Below are 24,605 nucleotides of genomic sequence, written 5' to 3'. Positions count from 1 at the left end.
CTGAATCCAAGGAGACACTTACAGACACTTAAAAATACAATTACTTAGAGCACTGTAGGAGACACAAGATAAAAGCCTCTAATGGCACTAACGGCAGCATAATCTTCACGCAAAACCCAACAAAGGTATCAGATACATTTCTAACAAAACCATGTAAGGAAATGTACTTGTGTGTGCTTTAGCATAGGCTTTCCACAAGTAGCCCCCTAGCACATGTCCCTCCTAGGCTAGCTTAGCTCCACTTTGATAGTGGATCATTGAAGTAAGGGGTCTAAGTCTCAGTTTACATATGTAAGCTTTGATTTAACGTGCAAGAAGGGAATTTAAATCCAAGCGCTATCAGTCATCTTGAATTCAATTTGGATTGGCTTAAAACCTTACTAGAAACCTGTCAAGATAATAAACACAACAGGTTGTATGCCCCTCCTATCTATTCATGAAAATGTTTAAACTTTATAGCACAACAGACAGACAGATTGGCAGGGAAATAGGCACGCAGACAGGAAAATAGGTTCACGGTCAGACAGCCAGGTAGACAGATTAATGGGCATTCAGGCAGACAGGTACGCAATCAGACAGCCAGATAGACAAATGAGGGTGAATTCCTGCAGACAGGCAGACAGACATACTGTCAGGAAGTCAGACAAGCAAACAGATACCTGGCATCCATGCATCCATGCATTCAGACTGACAGTCAGGCAGTCTAACCACAGCAGGTGGCAGAGGGATGAGAGAAGTCATTTTAACGGCCTTCTCTGTAGAGACTAGCGGCAACACAAGAGATCTATCATAGATTTACGAGACTAACTTCTCTCATATCCCTTAGCATGCATTGTTTGGCTTTTATTTTAACGCTGAGCCATTATCACACTACTTGCCTTTATACTGGAACATGCAATCAATGTAAAAATTAATAACACGGTTTGAACAGAATGTTTTAGATTGGGAAAAGGCAATACAATTAGCGACAGCTGTAGCCAATCCATTATTTCAGTAAGGGGTTGATATTGATCGTAATAAATAACAATGGCTGATTATCAAACGCCATCTGTTTACAAATTCCAACAGGTGACCAATGGGAAATAATGTGACAGATGCAGAGGGTCCAGAATACTGCTCCCTCAACAACACATTTAGTCCCCTCATGCCACCATGGGCCCCCAGGACAAAGAGAAGTTTCCCTGGAAAATAAGTGAAAAAATCAATATAAAGTGTGTGTGTGTGTGTGTGTGTGTGTGTGTGTGTTTGTATTGGCTATCCTGTCAGTGGACAGGACAGTGGATGGAATGAGGAGTGTAGCTGTTTGGCTGCATCGTTGCATCATTCATTGCAGGTTGAATTGACTGAATACTACATAATAGTGTGGCTTAACAAACATTGGCTTAACTGGGCCTCTATCAGGTAAACTAAGATAGGACGGCTTTCTCTCTCAAGCTCTCTCTCCCCTTCTCTGTTCAGAGGGGAACTAAAACTACAAGGTGGGGAACAATGAAAACTGCAAAGACATTAAGATTTATACCATTATAACATGCTTTATTATCTTGAGTTACAATATCTGTGAACTTCCTTGCTGAAGAATCAATGAATCGTGAACTTCAGCAGAGGTGGTTTGGGTGTTTTTTAAAGGGGCCTTTAAATTAAAGTTTTAACATCAAGACCAAACCCGCAAAATGTTGCACAGCATTCTTTGCATTACCAAGCTGTCCCGTCTTTTTCTATGGTGGGAGCACTGAAATATTCACAGGAGGATCACGGCAGCAGGTCCTCCAAACAGCAGGATGGAAGGAGGATGGGGGGAGGCTAGAACAGCAAGACCACACTGAGATCACTCATCCATAACCCAACTCCCCGTGGAGGTTGGAGATGGATGGAGGATGGCCGCTCAATGATAGATACTTGGACCTTGTATGCAGATCGTTTGTGGCCGACCAGCGTGTTACTATCTGTTGCTAACGTAAGAACTCAACACGATAAGTCTTCACTACTGTCAGGAAAGCTCAATTCATTGGAGGACATTTTCCCAATCAAACGACTAGGGATGGTAGTGGGGGAGCTAATTAGCTGTCTTTATACAACACTTAAGGAACAAAGGAGGACATTTTGTTTGGGTATTGGAATAAACTCACATTTCTCTACTAAGGCAATCTCCAGAGTATTCTGGAGATTGCCTTAGTAGAGAAATGTGAGCTGTTCTGCTTTGTTTATAGTCCATTTGACACAAAGCATGTATTTTGTGACTATCGTTTCTAGGCATGGCAGAACACAGTGTGTGGGAATCCTATTTGCAGGTGAGCATGTAATGTTAGAGTACGCTCCATTTACTTTTCAGTTTTGCAAGTTGAAAATGAGAGTATCCACAGTGTGGTATTTACTTGACCTATATACGCAACATTCAAAGGTTAGCTGCATACTGTACACGCAATACAAATACACTGGAAATCCATGGTTTTGAGAAGGGTGACCGACACAAGGACACACACACACAAACACACACACGATAGCGATAGCAAACGTGTGGCTAAACATATTAAGTCAAGTCAGAAGAAAAAACAAGTCGAAAACAGTTTCAAAATCAAATACACATTTTATTTTCATTCCTAATGGTAAAAACCTTTGAGATGGTTTGATGTCCAAGTGTGGCACTGTGAAGCACACTATCATTTATAGTGGTCATTGAGAAGTAAGGCATGTTAAGAATTATTTAACATCTACAAGCAGCGGATAGAAGAACATTACAAGAGGTGGAAAACCTTCGGATACACAGCTGAAGTGATTTGTTAACCTCGGGCACTTGTTATATTTAGACGAGGCCTTACAAACCTAAACAATGGGTCTGAGAAAATAATTATTAAAATGATTCACAGCTGTGAAATTCACTTCCCCTCCTGAATGAAACTGTGATAAGTGAAGGAACGGTTGCCTCTCTACTAACTACTTAAACAAAAAGGTACAACTGGTACTCTGGATTACATAAAAATGATATATATTTTCCATGAAGCGTTACAAACATTCTCCTGTCGAGGATTGATTCAGGGCTTTTCCAGGAAGGCGAACAACAGGTTGATTTGACCTCATAACACAGTGTGACAGTCAGTGAAATTGTAAGGTTTTCAGATTCGGAGAGGCTTATTAACATTTTTAAATAAAACGGGATACACAAGTCAAAAGTTACCTTGCGTATTCCTTTAATACAGCAACACAGCCCTTTTATGTGAGGTACAATGCAACCTGAGTACAATGCAACGCATCAACCTTGTCACCTTTAAAGATAAAAACATGCAAAACATGTGATTATTGTGACTGCTACTGATAGTTGGAGTCATTACAGAATTCAAGTTACAACAAATAAGATATAAAATTAACATTTCCCCCTTCACCAAACCTCATTCAACTAAAAGCATAAAAAAATTATCTGTACTACAGAGATCTACCTACATGAAGATAAACACTTGGGGTTCATCTGCAGATTTCAACCCTCCAATACATATCTTAACTTTGGGCTTTGGTATATCTATATTCAAACCTGAGAAGAAAAAGAGTGGTTCACTGCTACTAGATCCAACATGCATAAGACGGTTTCATAGATGACCCTCTGCGGACATAACATATTAGGGTTTAGAAGTGGTTAACAGGGAACTCTTCAAGTTACATTAGTGGTTTCATATTAACCCTGATGAGTGGTGAGTTTGATTGTCTTGATAACACTCTGCCTGTCCGGGGTGGGCAGTTCAGGCAGTTCAGTAGTTTAGCTTAGTATAGGCCTGGTAAGAAAAACGGATTAGGCCGAGAAGAGTAGGTCAAAATCAGTATAACTATCTTTACATTTTAGCGTTTAATCTAAGGAGTTGTGTCATTTTGTTCCGCCCACATCCATCCATACCTCAGAACCAGTAGCACAACAGTAAAGTGGTTTTAAAAACGGCTATCCAATGGCGGACGCTGAAATCCCCCCCATCCCCAAGGCACTGATTACCTGCGCCATTCAATGGAAAAAAACAAAACAATGCAGGGTGGTGACGCGGGGGGATGGGTCGCTCGGTAGATGGAGCACGGCGAGGGGTACTCGGCGGCACGGGTTGAGGGGTTCCGGGGGTCTCAGTCGTAGTCAGGCATGCACTTGTACCACTTGGCCACGCGGTGGTGCTTCTTTGGGATCCGCTGGAACCCGCCACTCTGGTCCATCATGCTCCTCTCCATGGGGCCGTCTACGTAGCTGAGGCTCGCGTACTGAGCGATGGCGTCCTCCACCCGGGTGATGTACAGCCAGCTGATGACCAGGCCGAAGAACTGGGGAGGGAGGCAGGGGGAGAGAGAGAGGGAGGGAGGGGGAGAGAGAGAGGGAGGTAGGGGAAGAGAGAGAGGGAGGTAGGGGGAGAGAGAGACAGAGGGAGGTAGGGGGAGAGAGAGAGGGAGGTAGGGGGAGAGAGAGAGGGAGGGAGGTAGGGGGAGAGAGAGAGGGAGGTAGGGGGAGAGAGAGACAGAGGGAGGTAGGGGGAGAGAGAGACAGAGGGAGGTAGGGGGAGAGAGAGACAGAGGGAGGTAGGGGGAGAGACAGAGGGAGGTAGGGGGAGAGAGAGACAGACAGACAGATTGAGCAAGAAAGAGAGGGATGGAGACAGAGAAAAACAGAGCGTAAGACAGAGAGACAGAGAAAGAGAGACAGAGACAGAGACAGACAGAGAGACACAAGGGAAAATCAATTCAGCGGAGCACCTTAATGTGGACAGACGGACAGGAGCCGATTCTCTCACCCTCTCATAAGACCCACAGGGAAGCTTGTTGAACCTTAACACACAAGCTGTTTCATAGTAGATTCGCACACACACACACACACACACACACACACACACACACACAGGGTTTACCTGGGGCAGAAGTATTCCCAGCAGCAACCCAGCCATGATCTTATAGTTGTCAGAGAGCCAGAGGAAGACTGCGTCTGTGCACCCTCTGACGTGGATTTTATCGATCAGGTCCAAGCGCTGCAAGAGACAACATCGTCGTTTGTCCATATTTGTTACATCAGCGACAGGTCTCTCCTCACGACGGCGGCTATTCGATTCCTTTACAGACCAACGCTCCCATGGATGTAACTTGTTCAAGCAAAGACTCTGGGATCATCATGAATATCAATATGACAACAGCTCGAAAAGCAATAAGGGAGTAATTCTATCGGAACATGATTATGCAATTTGCGTAACTACTTGCAAAAGTCTGCAACACACGCACAGCGCCTTAAGCCGATTGTAGAAGATATAACAAAACAATCTTTATTACTGAAAAGTGATGAGGTTCATTTGGGAGAAAAGGCACTAGGGCAGGGCTAATAGGCAGTGTTGACTTAACGACATCAGATTACAAGCACCAGATCATTGGCCGGCACTGCCTTCGGTCTTCAAAACCAAACGATTGAACCATTAGTTGGTAATTAGTTTGCCTTACTCTTTCACTACTCTAGTCACTGCTGGCTGAGACGCACACGCACGCACACACACACACACACACACACACACACACACACACACACACACACACACACACACACACACACACACACACACACACACACACACACACACACACACACACACACACACACGCACACACACGCACACGTTCCCTGGCCACCCTGCTAATCAGCAACTGCATGCCCCTGGCAGGCTCTTTAGGTGAGCAAGGGGTCAGAACCCAACCGTTCCCTTGCTGTAATATGATCAGGATCCAGAACTATCAGGAGGTATCCACTCTAGTCCATTAGCTGTTATAGGTTTTGGTTTCGCTAATAGCACAACAGGGCGGGATACAATTTGCATGTTAACGTGTGATGGACTGTCACCCTGCCAACTGATAAAACAGCGGAACACAATTTGCATGCCAATATATTCCATCCTCACTGCCCCCTGCTTCTCTGCTGCTCCGATGTACGGTTATGTCAGTGGATGCGTCACACACACACAAACATGAATATAAGTGCATTATGTTGTATGTAATCATGGTAACTTCATTAAAAAAGAACCCCTACGAATAACACTTGGTACGGATGACCATGTGATACATGTTTCCATCTTCAGCAGACAATTTACCTCTTGATTCACCAGCTTGTACCCGCACATAGTGTTGGGCACCTCATTAGGCTGTGTGTTGGGGAGAGGAAAAAGGCAAAGATTAGCATACAGTTTATCAGCTCTGAAAAAAGTGTGAGAATGACTCCCACTTCATACGGACACAGGCGTGAGTCAATGTGCTGGTGACGTGCGCGGAGGTGGAGGGGAAACTAATCTGTCCTATGAAACGTCTGAAGGCTCACACAGGGAGAGATGCCACAACCATCACAATGTCACACACACACACACACACACACACACACACACCTTGGGGAAATCAAACATTTTACAGCACCAGCACCATCAACATGCAACAGTGCCAGTGCCGGCCCGAGATACTGCAGGGGGTGCAGGGGGGCTGGCCGTGTGGGCGGTTAAAACAGAAAAATACCGAAAATGTAATTGCCAACAATTGCGCCAAGAGTGTGCCATTAGCCATGAACCTGTCCCACGACCGTCCGCGCGAGTCTCACTTAGTGTGGGCTGCCAACCCCCCCTATCCGTCATCTGGGCACAGCGAGGGCATCCGAGTTACGTGACTTTGGACCATGCCCCTTATTCAAACAAGAGAGAGTGCCATTCTCCTCGGCTTTCACATAGTCAATACAACATTGTTGTTCCCTGCATTGTTACACAGAGGCAACAGACTTCGATTAGAAATCAATGTGGCAGGAACCGGTATGTACTTGGATGACTTAGTGTGAATGCTAGAAATTGATACCTATGGAAAGGATTCAAACAGATTGGGGAGCATGTGGGCAAAATGTGCGTGTCCAGAACCGTGCAGAGTCCGAGGGGGAAGTGAGAGCGAGAAGAGGCAGGGAGGGGCCAAAGAGAGAAGGACAGATGTGTGGGGCAAAACTAATGACCTGCTGGAGCCTTTCAGGCATCACGGCGTGGTAAAAAAGCAGGACTGGGCGTCAGGGCTATGAGACATGACGCCAGATAGCGCGTGTTTCACAGCAGGATCCCAGCGAATGTAATCACAAGGTTCAGAGGAGTGAGAGTCGAATGGAAAAGGGTATTGGAGAGACGGGGATTGAAGTGCAGAAGCTGTTAAGCACATGGCACTGCAGAGGAGAAATAGATGCGACATTTCTATGCCCTATGCTCTGGTGACCCTTGTGCATCATTATCAATAGGAGATTGACAAAGGAAATTGGGAGGTAAACAGGCCACACACACACACACACACACACACACACACACACACACACACACACACACACACACACACACACACACACACACACACACACACACACACACGGTGGAGGACAGCTGCTTTGCGTGACCTGGACATCCACAGAGGACAGGCTGTTGCCAATCTGCCAGCCACAGATATCCCGGCAGATGTGGAGCCCCAACCCATAGTATAGCAGCACATGTAATAACTTCACATTGAAATGACATACCGTCACATTAAAGTGACTTGACAGGGTCGAGGAAAGTTCTTGTCAAGACATTGGAAACGACATAAAAATGGAAAAGCATCCCCTCCGCCAGAATAAATGGCTTATGTTAAATCAAGTCAACGTTAAGAGCCGCAATGGGACCTAAACCAAAACATAACCTGTACCAAGTGTTGGAATTTGAATTACATTTTAGGAGGATGCGTGTGTTGGGTCTGAAAGTTGAGTTTGACAACCTACTCAGGTTAAAAGGAGGAATTTTGTGAGGATACAAATCATCACCTTTCCATTACCTGAATTAAGCACACACAAACAAAATGGCTCAGTGGTGATGCAACAGGTATAGGGAACTCAACAGGACAACACCCACCTTAGTGATGAGGCAACAGGTATAGGGAGCTCAACAGGACAACACACACCTTAGTGATGAGGCAACAGGTATAGGGAACTCCACATGCCAGCGGACTCAGAGAGGAGCAGTTGTGGTACATGTTGACTTCCCAGTCCTTAAACTCCTTCCCTCCACAGCATGTAAACTACAATGCAAAACAGAGTTGAATTAAACTACAATGCAAAACACAGTATAGGATTTAAGGTAGAAAACAGAACACAGTAGATTTAAACCACAATGAAGAACACAGGTTAGATTTAAACTACAATGCAAAACACAGGACAGGTTTAAACTACAATACAGAACAGGTTTAATTGTTTAGCTGATTGTAACTATTCTGTGTGTTGGCGTTGAGGAATTACAAATAGTACGTAAATTAATGATTAAACAACCAAATCAGGGAGGCAACTCAAATTAATTGAGGATTGAATAAACATTGGTCTGTGGTATCGTGAACTGGATGTAGCAAAATTGGTTTGCAGACAACCAATATAGAGCGATAACAGATTTCCTGTTATGGCAATGCCATTAAATTAGCTTTATCACAACCAGCAGCACAAAATATCCATATTATGCACATTAACAGTGGGAAATTGAATGTCCGCCTCTCAGTAGTCTATGGCCAACACTTGTTCATATTCAAACTGTATTGGCTTTTTATTTAAATTCAAGTGTCAAACAGTGACTCTCAAAATAGATAATATGGATATGAACTTATCACGGAGGTTCTAGCTGAACGGAGACAAAATTAATATAAACTTCACATCACGTCATATTTTCCTTTTGACTTAGAATGGTGGCTAGACTTTCTGCATTCAACCCCCGTTGACCACCTATAGGCCGTCAAATGCACTATTATCAGTGGGCTCCCCATGGACTGTGGTCAGCCAAGGCAGGTTGAAATGTAATTTGTAAGCTACAAAAAGATTTAGACATTTATTTATACTTTTTAAAAGCCTTATATGTCAAATCCTATACTCCTGTGGAGAACAACAGCTGTTCTGTGCTTGTGAATGTTCAAATGGTTGAATGTGCAGATCAGTATATTCTGGGGACCCACCTGTTATGTGGTCGGTGAAAGTAATTATGGCTATTACTGCCAAAGAGACAGCCAGGTAATGACACAGTAGCTCTCAACGTACGGATGGCTGTCTAAAAAACCTACCGCCATTACCTCCTTCTGTAAATATCCACCAGTAGGAGGAAATAAATTATTAGTATTATCATCATTATTATCCTTTCTTTTGAAAAACACCTACACAATCAACCGTTAGTTGTAAGCTAGGTTGTACTCTCTTGGTTTTGCTATTTGAAAGCTAAGCGTCCCTCCTCAGCTAGAAGCCTTTTATTATTCTAGAAGATGGACGAGACCTCCACAAAGCAGCCCGCGGCGGCTGGGGTTTTACCCTGTCTGCTAGCTTCCACTGCTCTAACGATTGATTGGTGGAGCATTATTGGCTCTAACTTTGACATGGTTAAACTATTATTAGAAATATAAAGCTTTTTTTTTTTTTCTTAGCTTGATTATAATCAAGTCAAATCTATCGTTTTACATTGTTTACATTTAAATGATATGCTTATTTTTGTATACTTAATTGAATATTTTCTTTCTCTACTTATTTTTTTAAGATGTATATTGTAAGCCGGATCACAGCTCATCCAATGATACATAAAAGTAATTTGTATAGAAAAGGAAACATTCACTCATACATTCAGAGTGCAAAACATAAAAAGGAGAAACCCTATTTAATACTTTGTGTTATTTTGGTTCTATTCATTTTAAATGAACTTCAGTGTGAACTGGTCTACAAATTCATCAGAGTGACCATGTCACTGAAACCAATGATGGATGAATAACCGCTAGAGTAAAGCCATTGATTGGGGCTTTGCGGTGGCATTGTATCATCGGTGGTGTCCGTTTCAGACAGGTGGGCTGACTGAACAGCTCTGTTCACATTGTTATGCTGCCAATTACCCCATCACTGACCTTCCTGAAAATGAATTAACATATTATTCTGGTTTGCAGATTATTGCAGTTCTGTTTATTGGATCTAGATGAGATATGATGGTTTTCAGGTGGTGGACTAAAGTGTGAAACACTAGGACCCAAACTCGCCAAGGGCAGTTTTCAGTCCTCTCCCGGTGGTCAACCCCGGAGACAACAATCTCATGTAGATCTCCCGAATTAGGAGAATATCAATATTTGTATTGTTATTTATGTGGTTGGATAACAGGGATTGACTGTAATAGTTAATTATGAAGTTATTATCCAATCATAACGCAATTTGGGGCTGTGGTCTGTTGGCTAATTAGGTGATGAGGTGACTAGTCCAATCATAATGCAACGCAATGAGCTGCGTGTTGTGATTGGCCCTCGGTCAGGCAGCAGTCTTTCAGGTGTGGATGCTGCTGGTGCTGTCTACACACACCTTAGTAGCGACGCTGGAAGACAATTGAGCTACTGAATGTACATTTTTGTGGCAAACTGATTATATTTAGAAATACACTTGTTTTTTTTCAACAGATTTTCTGTATGCTTCTTATTTGGGTGAATTACACCCTGAATAATTCACTAGAATACAGGAAATGAGGACCGAAATAGATTTCTTTCGGTATGTTTCAAGGATTAACTGTTAATAAAAAAGATTAAATTAAAATGCCATAGGCATAGATAGTAATCACCCATGTTCCCAGCAACGGTTTCCAAAAGGATTAATAAATATGGATAACTTTCAATGTGAACCTATACAGACCTACATAAGAATAGCTTCGAAAAAATCGATTTAATTTAAGTTTTGCAATATCGATTCATATGGCATAAGTTCAATTTTTTTTAAGTTTAAGTTTAAGTTTTGTTACCATTATTATTTTTCACTTTAAAAAACAATGCCTTAATGCAATTTCCAGTGATGGAATGTTGTAGTTCAAGTACACTTTCACTTGCAATACCTTTCTAATTGGAAAATTGCACTTTTGAGACTTGAGACAGTTTTGTTTACAGCTCAAGTTTAAACTGTCCAATTTACAAGTTTGCACTTAAAACCTGTTGTTTAAGATGAAGAGAAAAAGTAAAGTAGATTTGTATTTTGTAACACAGTTGAGCCATTTTCATTATTTAAGAGCAGATTGAATCGAATCAAATCGTGATTAATCGATTCAGAACCTTATGAATCGAAAGCGAATCGATTTAGGAAATTGGCCACGATGCCCAGCCCTAGTATCCATAACACAAAAAAATTGTTTCAAATCAGCTAAGGTAGCCACGCCAAGCGCAAGATTGCTTTTAAAGGGCTACTTCTGAGGCGGGTTAATGAGGGTGCTTTTCAGAGCGAGTGTGTGAGCGAGTGTGCGCACCCGCGAGTTGTCAATTTGCACTTTGAGCGGTCAAAATTGTGATTCAGCCCTTTGATTAACTACCCGATTTCCCGCGCGTGGGCCGGCCAGAAGGGTCTATTCTAATTCCGAAGACACAGAAGAGCAATGTGCTGGTGACTTCGCAGTGGAATAAATGTCACATCCCCATTGGAACAAAGCGAGAAAGGTGCTGGTCTAAAAGGTCATCCTGGCTTCAGTCAATCAACACCTTGGAGTAGTCACCTGGGGGAATTTTAAGAACTATGCATTTCTTGCCTCTATATTTATTTAATGTTTTTATTTAACTATGACACCTAGTTAGTAAGCATCTTCTGGCCGCTTGCTGATGGCACAGACACATTGAATGAGTCTGGGCACCTGTAATTGATAATACGGTACACATTCCATTCCACACACACTGCGATGGAAAAATACATATGCTGTTTCCTTTTAGTTATCGAAGGCTTTGTTTTCTATTCCTTGTATTATCTTTCCACCCTTCTTTTCCTCAGTGTCATCTAAATGTTGACCTTTGTGCTTGGGTCACCCACCTTAACATTGCAGATGTGTCGTCTTAATGGTAACTTTTGTGCTTTTTTTGCATTTAGAAATCTCATCTGGCCTAAAAACAATATATCTTAAGAAAAGGTAAGGAAAAACAATAGCACACACACACACACACACACACACACACACACACACACACACACACACACACAAGCTCTATGTAGAAGCTCTTTAATTGCGTTACCAGTATGAGAAAAGACAAACCATGAATCAAGCACCTCGTTAAACCAAAGTGTTTACTCAAAAGGTCGGTTGAGTAAGCGGCCGATCAGTTTTTTTAATGGAGGAACTGCTCTGCTTTGGGCAATGATTCCCAGTAAGTAGTGTGTAATGATCAGCGTTAAGGACCCTGTCATATGGGGGGGGGGGAGGAGCCGGACTTACTTTTTTCTGAACAAAGTCCATGATGTTCTTAAAGTCCAGGTCGTCATAGTAGTTGACCATGCCTTTGCGGATGTTTCTGTTCAACAAGTTCACCGTCTGAAAGACAGAAAACACGGAAAGGTCAGAGAGGTCAAGCGTAATGATAGCCAGGAAATATACATGCCTGTGCTCCTCGGTGGTCAAGGCTTCTCCACAGCACTGCAGTGCAAATTAAAAAGCAGTCTTTCATCATTTTAATTAGTGATTAGTCCAGCCTGTTCCGTCAAGGTAACCTGTGGCTTAAGCTTCAGAAGTGAGGTCCTTCATCTAGTGGTAAGTCCTGCATCGATTGGCAAGGAGGTACCCTTTACTAATTTGAAGTAAAGTAAGTAAAGTTGAGATGCGGTGCTTTGGGACATCAACAGTGACTGTCTGCAGGGGCCGCACAGATGTTTCACTGGGAATGTTTACAATGAAACCAGCACAATGACAATGACGGCATTGTGCTTCATTCCCTGTTCATAGAGGAATCTAGGCGCATTTTGACAATCTTTGTGGTGGCCACAAGGTATTTATTATTTTGAATTAATTAAAACCTGAATAGAATAAAACGTGTGTTGGACTTGATTGTGTACTTAGGATTCTGCCTATTTAGCCTTAATTAACTATTGTAGAGAATACAGCAAAAATAAAAAGGTTCATACCAAGAAATAAATAATGGCGATAGAAAAGGGAGACAATAGCAAGTCAAGAAGAAGAACAACAATTTAAAAAAAAAGTATTAGCCACAGAAACAGACAAACAAGAAAAGACTATTGCAATAGAAGAGACAGAGCGTTAGCGGGTCGTGATGTTCCATCACGCAGTGATACGATTCAGATGTAAATTAACCCGGCTTTCTGCATATATTGTGCTGTTCCCTGGCTCTGGCCCACAGTAAATACAAAGACCCATTGCGCTCCAACATCCTTTCAGATTGTCCCATATGATTTATGCGTTATTTCCCTCCCTGTTATGTAAATATGATCTTCTTGGGTGACCTTATTAATAGGTTTTATTTTTGGTGTTTTTTTTAAGAGTGAGTCTTCATATTTTTTATACACCACCAAATTAATCATCCGTCTCCTTCCTCGATCGCTCCTATTAAACTGCAACTAACGCTTTCGGCCGTCCGTGGTTTGGTTAATGTGGATTTCGTGAGTCAGCGACTCCTTCCAGGTTTACAATCAAGAACGTATCCGGACAGAGCTGTGAAAAACTGATCTGCCTGGAGTCAGGCGACATGCAGCAGGAACATGCAGCAGAATCTGAACGTGTCTGCAGCCTCTTCTGCTGCACATTTTGAAGGAAAAAGATGGCATATCTCTGATACTTGATATTGAAGATGGGAAGCAGGACGGAAGGGTGGTAGTGTTAGTTTGAAAAACAAATGAAATAAAGAAAAATATATACACAGTATAAAATCGAAAAACACAGCCTACATGTTATTACTGGGCTTGAGTTACTCAATGTCTCCATTTCTGCCTGTAAGCACAGCTGAGATGTTATGACCGATTCAGGTGAATGCAGTTCAACTGAGATGAATAGCCGACACGCACCTGGACGAGGCCAGTCGCCAAACCCAAAGCCGGGGACAATTATCTCCAGGTACATGTTTGAACTGCGAGGAGACGTCCCAAGTAGGTTTGCTATGCCACCCTGAGTAGGAGAGGCTGCCAAACAAACTAACGAATTAGAGCAAATGTATTCAGGTTTCCCCTTAATCTTGTTAATTCGACATTGTGCCATTGGAAGGGGAACAGATGGAGGCACAGAGAGGCAAACATGGACTGAATGGTATAATTTTGGCGGTAAAGTCTGCATTATTAGAAGTCTGTGAACTGTGTAACCAAGATAAACTTTGTTTGCCCTTTTTTTTTGCCATTAAGGACTTCGTGTGGAGGAGTATAGTAAAGTGTACGAGTTGACAAGGGCATGCGTTCAGTTCCAGGAATTATTAATGGGGTTGGGGCACAGTGAGAGTCTGAAGGTCAGCTCTCAAAGATGTGATATGATGGATAATGAAACCAAAACCAAAACCAACAAACGTTACTTTATTGGGGGTTAAGGTGTGGCTGTATTCTACCACCACAAGCAAAGTCTGTTCTCACATTGAAAGAAGTAGAACAGGCCTCGTGGTTGAGGTGTATATACAGCACTTGTATTTGAGGTATTACAGTCAATATGGTTGAGGTGTGAAAAGGCCTTACGGCCAATTTCCACCAGATCTGTCTCGGAAGCAGTATGGCAGCGAAGCGGCTGTGTTCCGTACTGCAATCAACAACAAGAAGCAGTCCGGACACGTTCCAGCTGATGGCTCAAGACAAGCATAATTATAATATATGAATTGTAAAAATGATTATGATTAGAATAATTCATACAATATTATTCACAAGTTATATTCAACCCCTACATAATATATATACATCAATATTATAACCAATTAAATACGGTAAGATTTATGCCTTAGAGATTTCATGATTAAGCAACGTCGCAGTCCGCTCGAGACACTAGACTTGCGATTAGAGAACAGACGAGGCATCGACACGGACTTTAATTTCTTCTCTGCCACTGATTAGCTATTGATAGTGATAACAAAGATGGACTGTATAATATTACCCTGTTAGTGAATGGCATAGGCGACAGACCTACAGACCCTGGTACTGTCACACCTAGATTATTGCTCGGTGGTCTGGTCAGGTACTACAAAAATGAATCTAGGGAAGCTTCAACAGGTAAAAAACAGAGCAGCTGGGCTTGCCCTTAAATGCACACCGAGAGCCAACATCAATAACATGCAGGACCAACTCTCCTGGCTGAAAGCTGATATGAGGTTGAAATCATCCCTTCTTTCTTTCATGAAAAACATTAATACTTTAAATAACCCTGACTGTTTGTTTAGACAGCTCACACATAGCTCTAATGTGCACACATACCCCACCAGACATGCCACCAGTGGTAACTACACAATTCCATCAAAACAAACTCAAAATAACGCACAGCACTATGTAGAGCTATGGCTGAATGGAACTCCCTTCCAGATCATATTTCAAAAATCCAGAACAAAGCTAGCTTCAAAAAACAAGTGGAGTGACACCTCATGGCTATTTGCACTGAATCCTAGTATGTATTGCTAAATTTCACTTTTATTTACTTTTTTGACGTTTGTTGTGCGTGCTGATGGTTTAGTTATCCATTATTTTCCTGTTTTTTTATCTGTTGTCTTTTATGATGATTTCTTGTCTTGTTATCTGTTATGTATGGACCCCAGGAAAAGTAGTTGATGTCTTCTGCATCAGCTAATGGGGATCCAATTAAAATCCATAAACCCATCCATAAATTGATTAGAATGGTTTGTATTGACTTCGGCAAACGTTTAACTGCCGTGACGCTTCCGAGACGGATCTGGTGGAAATTGGCCTTTTAGCTACGGTAATACAATCCTGGTGATTGAGATATAAAACCGGCCTCGTGGTTAAGGTATACACAGAACTCATGGTTGAGGTACACACAGAACTCATGGTTGAGGTACACACAGAACTCATGGTTGAGGTACACACAGAACTCATGGTTGAGGTATACAAAAGGCCTCATGGTTGAGGTATAAACAGGCCTCATGGTTGAGGTAGGAACAGGCCTCATGGTTGAGGTAGGAACAGGCCTCATGGTTGAGGTAGGAACAGGCCTCATGGTTGAGGTAGGAACAGGCCTCATGGTTGAGGTAGGAACAGGCCTCATGGTTGAGGTAGGAACAGGCCTCATGGTTGAGGTAGGAACAGGCCTCATGGTTGAGGTATAAACAGGCCTCATGCGAGAAATACACAGGCCTCATGGAGGTATGCACAGCCTCATGGAGGTATACACAGGCCTCAGGGTTCAGGTATAAAACAGGCTTCATGGATGAAGCATGGACAGGCCTGGTTTATCAGATATAAAGCAGCCTACCTTGTTGTGGAACACCAGGGCAATGACTCCTCCCAGGAGCTCCAGAATCAAACACACGGTCAGCGTGAACATGAACTACGGAACATATGGAATGGAGTTGTGATTAGTATTAAAGTAAAACAGAAACAGGTAGTACTGATGGCACATATAGTTTCAGACAAATACAATGTCATCCTTCGGCGATTCTGCTCAATCTTAAAATGTAAATATTATACAATATTTATCTATATACATACAAATAATTTAGAAAAGCTGAATCATTCTGGGAATGATCTCTCTCTCTCTCCCTCTCCCTCCCTCTCTCTCTCTCTCTCCCTCTCTCCCTCTCTCTCTGCCTCTGCCTCTCTCTCTCTCTCTCTCTCTCTCTCTCTCTCTCTCTCTCTCTCTCTCTCCTCTCTTTACCTCCCTCCCCCTCAGTCTCCCTCTCAGTCGGCCTCAGTCGCCCTCTCTCCCTCCCGTTTTGCTCAGATGTTTACAGAAAAGGTATTCATGGCAGTGGGACAGCAGACCAACCTTTCCTTGGCAAGCTAAACAAAAGTAGAGGCCCTTAACTAGCAGGAATTCTCTTGACCTAGGATACACTTCGTTTGTTGCAGTCTTCCTTCATCATCTGTTGAAATCCAATCCCAAAGCAGCCAGAATTGATACACGCAACAACAACACTTAACCTGGATGTCAGTACCCAGATGGCATATTCAGGTCCCAGATTGGAGGGGTTAATCATTATCAGTACGAAGCTCAGTGCATGTGAAACAGTCGTATTAAATTGGCACAGGCATAAAAAAATACTTATAAGTCAGTGTGAGAAACAAGTGTCTGATCACAGAGGTGCGGAATATATCTGGCTCCTGAAGTCTTCTTACCAAAATCCAAAATCCTTTCTCTAGAATAAAAATGTCTCCAAACTCTTTATAGAAATGTTTTTTGGGGGCAAGACCAAAAATAACCTGATGTTTTTAAAACAGAACACAAAAATGGTTAACTGATATTGTTGGCTGATATTATAACAGCATGCCCCACACCTTTCTGCTTAGAAAGCAACTGGGAATAGCACAGAGCAGAAGGAGAGCTCACCACTTTCAGCATGGTGATGTTGTCTCTCAGGGAACCCAGGACCCCGATGAAGGACACTACGAACATGAGCAGTCCCAAGACGATCAGGATGATGGCCGGGGCCAGAAACAGTCCATCCAGGGTCTTGTAGCGCTGCCTTTCCACCTCGGCGTAGATCCCGACGGCCAGAATTGCGCCGCCTATCAGCTGCAACACAATAAACAGTTATCAGCCCGGGAGATACATTTTTGGAAGGAAGTCGGTTTTTTTCATCCAAATCGAAGTGACTTCCAAGTGAGGCAGAGAATAGTAACAAATCATACCACCACCATTTAAAGGAGTTTCATAGAAATAGAAAGCAACAAAAGAAAATCAAAAGAAAATCAATGGAATACAGCAGAAAGGAACTATAGAATCTATTATTAAAGAGAACCAAAGGCTGGGCTTCCGGCTCCCCTGTAAACGCCCCTCCAGATCAGGTTCAAAATGCGGAGATTACACACGCTTAATCTGCAGGTACTGGGAAGCCGATAAGAGGATATGCATTCAAACACATGCATTAAGGAGGGTCATCTTTAAGGTCATCTTCGGCAAACCAATCTACAAGTCGTGTTGGGTTCTCCTTGAAGACCTCAAGTGCACCTCATACAGAAACGTTGACACCAAATGAGGGTGAACCGTCACCTGAAAATCCTTCTCTCAACATGGAGTATATTTATACTATACAGTATAAACATAGAAAAGTACTGTTTAGGAAAATCAGTTTCTGTAATTCAGTCCAATGTTCAAAGAATTTTCTAAATTCTGCAAAAACAAGTGACCAACTACAACATTCCCTGACATAAGTAATAATAAAAAAAAATCAACATAACTAAATGGCCAATGCTTCGGCATAGTATCTGCTACTCTGGTGAGTTAAAAGTGAAACATGTCGTTAACGTATGAGTCACAGTGAGAGGGCCCGTTGGTCAGACACCGCAAATGATACCAACAGGACAAGCTCTATGCCTCTGATGAAAGGGCACATTACTCACTCTGAGCCATAAGTAGCAAAATGCATATGTTAGTGAGAAAGACGGGGATGATAAATGACAAGTAGTCTCGCTGTCCCGGATCTGTAGTTTCGGGAACGGAATATGCATCTGAATCAATTACAGAGGGCACTGGGATCAAAGTTTTGAAAGTGATTTCCCCTCACACAGATGACCTGCTCTTATCGGCTTGTGCTTTAGGTTGGAAAATGGAATAACAATCTTGGTTTATGGCTGTGAAAATATGTATTCAATCACACCAAGAGACCGGAGTGTGTTGGATCGATCTCATTCCTGGTAATGCAGCATTACCAGGAATGAGAAAGAAGGAATGAGGAGCCTGCTAGAATGTTTCATATGGCATTGATTATATTATAACTATTAATGTGTTGATTCTACTTAATGAACCTTTCGATTGAACTTCAGCGTTGGAAATTTGCAGAACGGTGATGAATGAAGCTATTGAGTTTGACAGCCATTTTGTAAACATTTCAATCTCACTGAACTGAGATTGTCACATCATCTAAAACATACTGGCTGTTGGGCAATCATTAATAGAGGAGTTCATAGAACACACACACACACACACACACACACACACACACACACACACACACACACACACACACACACACACACACACACACACGATGGTGCCATGGTAGGCAGGCTGCAGTATATTGTTGAGTGTCTCTCTGTTTATATCCGAATAAACAAGCATGTCTTTTCCTTACATGTCCCGGGTTACTGCCTGCAATGCTAGCTAGCTACTGGTGGCCTGCCAGCCATGCCCAAACAATGGACGTTAACAGGAGAAATATGGCACTTTAAATCCTTTAAACAGAACAGAGCAGGTTCTGCCATCTTGGGAGGAGGTTGACGTGCATGAGTTCAGTTGCCATAGCCATCATAGAAGGCCGAGCTGAGTCACAGGCTTACATCCCCGGTATTCATGAACACATGAAGAGTCCCTCAGATAATACAGACAGAAGACGATTCCATTCATGCATTGAAAGTTGAATGTCATGCGTTTAGCCTGCCAAGTTTATGATTGCATATTCTAAGCCATTAGACCCACCCTGGGAGACGCAAAATGTCAACACACTGTCAGGTTTCCTAATGACGTTGGATGTAAACAAAGATCTAACTCACACAACCCTAGTTCAGCAATAGATTTTTAACATCTTGGTGAAAGAAAATATAATCAATAGAGCATGGGGGAAAACAGTGTTGCTGGACCATGGTGTCATTCATGGTTTAACCACAGACATGTCTGGCCCTGTCGTGTCATTCTGCTTGTAGACATGTTGTGCTCCTGCCAAAAATAAAGCAGTTCTTAACCTCATGGCATATAGGCAGGAGGAAAATCATATGAGCGCCACATGATAAAACAGGAACTTCTCTTTATGCACAATAAGGAATGAATAAACTACTTATTAAATAGAATGAGTCAATTGAAAAGCTTTTTTAGTTCCACTTACACACGGTTAAAGTTTTTTTGTGGTCAAATAGCAAATGCGTTGCATCATTTACTCTATGACTATACAAATACTTCTGACTGTTCAATTGATTTCATTCAACAAATGGAAACAGTTAGGATAAAGCAGAATAAAATGGCAGAATATAAGTTTCTGATATTTTCATAGAAATACATTCTCACTTTTGCGCATCTGTAAATCAGTCTCTATACAAAGGCATGCAGATCTAAACATATTGTTGCATTTCTCTGCACACTACTTTAGAAGTCATACATTTCCCTTATTTTTCTCGCGAGCTTCCTCTCAGTCCCAGAATTCAAGTCTCCAGGCGGAGGCTAATTAGCGTTTGCCTCAATCGGTTGTAATACTGTAAACTCGCGAGTTCCCCATGAATCAAAACCTGTAATGACCGTTTCAGTAGCAATACATTTTCCCCACAACAGTCTTAGAAACATTACGTTTCATAACTTGAATGTTGTTGTTAATCAAAGGGTATTCAGCTCGTTTTCAAATGTTGAACATTTACATATGTAAATGACACCATTTGTGTTTGTCATTTCACATCTGGGTTTGTTGTGTTCACATTTATTGGAAGTTGCTTGGATGTCTGAAACTGTGCATCATTTCGCCAACGATGAGCATGTGATGTAAATATATTATTCAGGGTTGCCACTTCAAAATAACCCCTAAAATCTTCATTAGTGAAATATGAAGCTATCTGCAAAGCCTTAAAAAAGAGACAAAGTGGTTTCGTCCTTGATCATCAGCAATAGATTTGCCTTATTATATGAAACCCATGACAGGACAGCCTATTAATAAACATCTGCCTGTTAACACAATCAAAAGGGGATCAGGCACTTATGGAAATTGTATTCATAAATGACAACGTTAAACTTTTCCAAAGGGCAGAATGGATTATTTAGGGTAAACACTGACTTAATGGTTGGAGTAAACCAAGAGTATTGAAATAATTTACAAATAAGAACCCTCTTCGGTTGTTGTTGTTGTTGTTGTTACAAGTAGTAGCCCTTCAGGACAGTACATATTTAAAAGGCTATAAATCTATACAAATACAGAGAAAATTGTCTCTTTCCAAATTTAAATAGATGAGCAAGATCCAGTAGAGTAGCAGAAAACCTCTTCAAACAAGTTAAAAAAAGAATCAAAAGGATCATGATGATATCTCAGTGTTGACACTGCAAACTCCACCGAGATGAAAGCAATTGCATCCAGCCTGACACTTGTTTAACCAGCCCAAAGCCAGACAATATGAGAATTGCCTTTTCCCAGCTATAAGACCATAGCAATAATAAGAAGTCAACTTCTCGTTATCATTAATAAATGATGTACATGACATCATGCAGCCAAAAGACACACATACTAACCAGCTACAAAAAGCAATAACCATTGTTTCCATTACAATGTGTTTACAACGTTCTATCCCTGAAATAGATCCAGAAAACCACAGAATAGGTGTAGCTATAATAAATGAAATCATGTAACACACTCATATATATTTATTGCCTTTTTAAAATTAACCAGACCTATCTCTCTGCCATCCCGGCACAGGAGCAGAAGGGAAGTATTGGTGCGCTGTTATGTTCTCCACAGCTTAGCTTTGACAAAGGGACAGCCTGTCTCAGAATATACTGCAGACAAGCGTGGGTCATGAGAAAGGATAGTGTAATGCGTTCGGTTTTAGCCCCTCGGACACGGAATGAGTGGCAAACTGTCACTACATCAGAAGCTCTCCCTTCTTTGAATACCTTTAAAAGGGCTTTTATAAACGGTCTGGAAGGAAAGATTTGCAGTTTTACACAACCTTGTCTTGAGATGGTCTGTGCTTTGGGTACGTCCATGCTGTGGCCGCCAGTATGCTTCATATCCTCTACTTGTTTCCCTTGTGTGGCTTTCATGTCGTTTCTCTAGTCGTTCCTTTTATGTATGGCATGTTTGCTATTGTGTGAAACAGTTTTGTTTTCTGTGTGTAACTATTTGTACTGCTGTCTTGTCTAAATAAAAAAGGTACAAAAGGACTGTCTTGTGTCTAAAATGAAAAGGACCCTTAACCTTTGACCTTGTGACCATTCATGATGTTCATACAGCAAATATATGGAATAGCCATTACGGTCTCTTTGTTTACTGCACTGCCCTAATAGGTGTTCCAAAGATCCGGAATCTACCATTTCCTTGGTCTTGGTCCACATTCCGGACAAAGTCATTCACTTCCCACGAGGCTGGGGCTCGGCCTGCCCAAACCACTGCTTCATTGGGCTACCTGTGTGGGCAGCAGTGGAGACGATTGCCCTTATATGCGCCGATTGCCGTAAGAAGGGATCTAAATGCAGGTGGACGCTGAAAATGAAAAGCATCCTCCAACGCTGCAAAAGTAGACCTTAGGGAACAGCACCCAACATTTTTCATGAAGCAATTTTCATTGCTTGTTCAAGCGCAATAAGAGAGACCCAGCAGAAAGATTATTTGAGAGATAATGGGGGAATGGGTATGTTGAATTAGATGGAAAAGCTGGGCTACTTAGGCAGAGATCCTTATTGTTTACTGGTGTTGAAGCTGGCAGAGAGGCCCTGTACTGTGGCCTCTTCGGTCATACCAAGGCTGTATTCATCCCATCATATTACGCTTACTAAAATATCTTGCGCTCTGTCCTCTGCAGTGGTCCTTTTGGTATCTCCCTCTCTTTCTTACGCGTAACGACGGATTTCTCCTATGAGCTGCAGAAATAGCACTGCAAGTGGAGGTCTTGTTCTTTTTTTTTCCTGCCTGGATTTAGATTCTGCTATTTGTCACAGTGATGATGTTGATGACGATTACGATGTAATCGCTGCTGGGCTTTTGAGAAAAAAACCTGCATCCAAACCCGCGATAACCTCATCCTGTAAACAAACAGGCCAGAATGCAAACAGCTTTCTCACACTATGACAAATGCCTTAAATGAAATAATGCAGCCAGGTAAAGATGAAGTCAGAGTATTCCAGAACCTGTATTCAAGGATTTGCTTTTCTTATGATCATCAAGCTCAATGAAAAGTATTTGTCCTCACGTTTATTGTTGTCCCAAAACAAATTACAACTTATAATATAAAGTGCTTTGGGTACCTATAAAGGCTCTATATAAATCATACAATATAATATCAATTATTATTAATACGTCAGGGCGGCTGAGTAACTTGAGTTTGTAACATAAGTCATTAGCGGTATGAGGAAAACAATGGTTGTTACATTGAGGGAGGTTGGCAATATAAATGTATATATAAACAGTTTTCCAAAAATAAGTATTTCATAACCCTATTGCTGCATTGTTGACCAGAACAGTCTATAGGCCTAGCCCGACAATCTATTACAACTCTGTAGGGGGTGAATCCACACTAAACTGTGTTTGGCCATCTGGTTTGATGTCAAAGCATATCATTTGTTACACCTCACACTAAACTTGTATGCAAAGCACTACTGCTATTCGTTAGGAATATACATCTGATCACATGGATCTATACTGATATATGCAATATGTTATGTAGATGACACCCAAATTAGGATTGCTGACGAGTATGTAACACATACAATTGGGTACAATGCAGACAGCATCAGCACAGGGCACAGTGGCTATAACCATGTAGCTTACGCCCAACCTTCCACCCGTGATACTAGCAACATTAACACAAACACCTGTCGATTCAGATAGCCCTTGGTCACTTGTGAGCATTTTGCATTGCAGCCTGCTTTGACAAAGTTCTTCCTTACTTCTATTCTCACTGGCCGTACCTGTTCCTCTAAAACACCGGTAGTATTTGAATGTGGTTGCCTCTTATGTTTGACCACGTCGTGCACACACCCTTCCCGGCCAGTGTCTAATGACAGAACACGATGTCTTCGGCAGGACATTGGATTAGCATCACAGAGAGGACACGGCCACTTACCCACCAACCGACGGCATACGCGAACAGGGTGAATTTAAGGAGAACGTAGGAGAATTTTTGACAGTATCGCACATCGCTGCTATGGCCGGACATTGTTCCCGTCTCCCTGATTCAACCGGCTCCCCGTGTTGTTGATGACTGTTCACAATTCACTTCCGCGTAGTCCTACCGCCAAACCTGCAGGTCGCCTTTCGACTCTCTGACTGTGCGTGCGTGCGTGCGTGCGTGCGTGTGTTTTGTGTGCGTGCGTGTGCGTGCATTATAATATTCTGATTGGGAACTGTGCCAATTCAGAGTGCAATGGGAATAATATATTCGTCGCCTTATATGTCATTTCTACCCAGTCTGGGTCCGTTTTGTCTGGCTCACTGTATTGCACTCAACTTTGCTGTAGTGCAGAGGCCTTTGTTCGGGGAGAAAAAACGTGTGTGTATTCCAACACCCCCCCACACACACACACACACACACACACACACACACACACACACACACACACACACACAGACACACACAGAAGCACACACACACACACGCGCGCGCGCGTGCTGACCACCAGCTGAGGTCAGCACGCTTTGACGGCCGTTTCATTGTGTGTGTAAACACAACCGCTTATCTAACCCAGATAGGGGGGCGTTTAACACTGCAAAGCATTACATTCTCGAGAAGAATAGCTAGAAATTAAGACTTCAAAAATGTGACGGTGTATGTCAATAAGGTCATATTTAACTCGCCAAAGGCTTCCATTGTGGATGAAAGGCAACGAGATGAAAGATGATCCAACACCCCAACATCTGAAAGAGCAATTAAAAGACTTTCCATAAAGCCGATTTTTCAAATTACAGCTCTATCGCCGTCCTTTCAACCTGTCCATGCTCTTTGTTGGCTATAGGCTTAAAACATGTTTTGATATTCAATTCGACAAGGACTGCCACCT

General features: G+C 42.2%; 1 protein-coding gene across 1 annotated transcript; it reads right to left on the bottom strand.

Annotated features, from left to right (window-relative positions):
* Nucleotides 1-2,600: 2,600 nt before the first annotated feature.
* Nucleotides 2,601-23,810, bottom strand: tspan15 (tetraspanin 15). The gene is made up of 8 exons (XM_079737363.1): nt 23,672-23,810; nt 17,250-17,435; nt 16,176-16,250; nt 12,213-12,308; nt 7,936-8,052; nt 6,084-6,134; nt 4,866-4,982; nt 2,601-4,287 (listed from the first exon to the last, which is right to left on the bottom strand). Exons 1-8 carry the CDS (start codon nt 23,762-23,764, stop codon nt 4,096-4,098), a joined length of 927 nt encoding a protein of 308 aa, XP_079593489.1. The 5' UTR covers nt 23,765-23,810; the 3' UTR covers nt 2,601-4,095.
* Nucleotides 23,811-24,605: the final 795 nt, after the last annotated feature.

This window comes from Pollachius pollachius, assembly GCF_949987615.1.
Source record: "Pollachius pollachius genome assembly, chromosome: 5".
Taxonomy (NCBI): Eukaryota; Metazoa; Chordata; class Actinopteri; order Gadiformes; family Gadidae; genus Pollachius; species Pollachius pollachius.
Note: the sequence above shows the minus strand (reverse complement) of the source record. Positions and strands in the feature narration are given on the sequence as shown.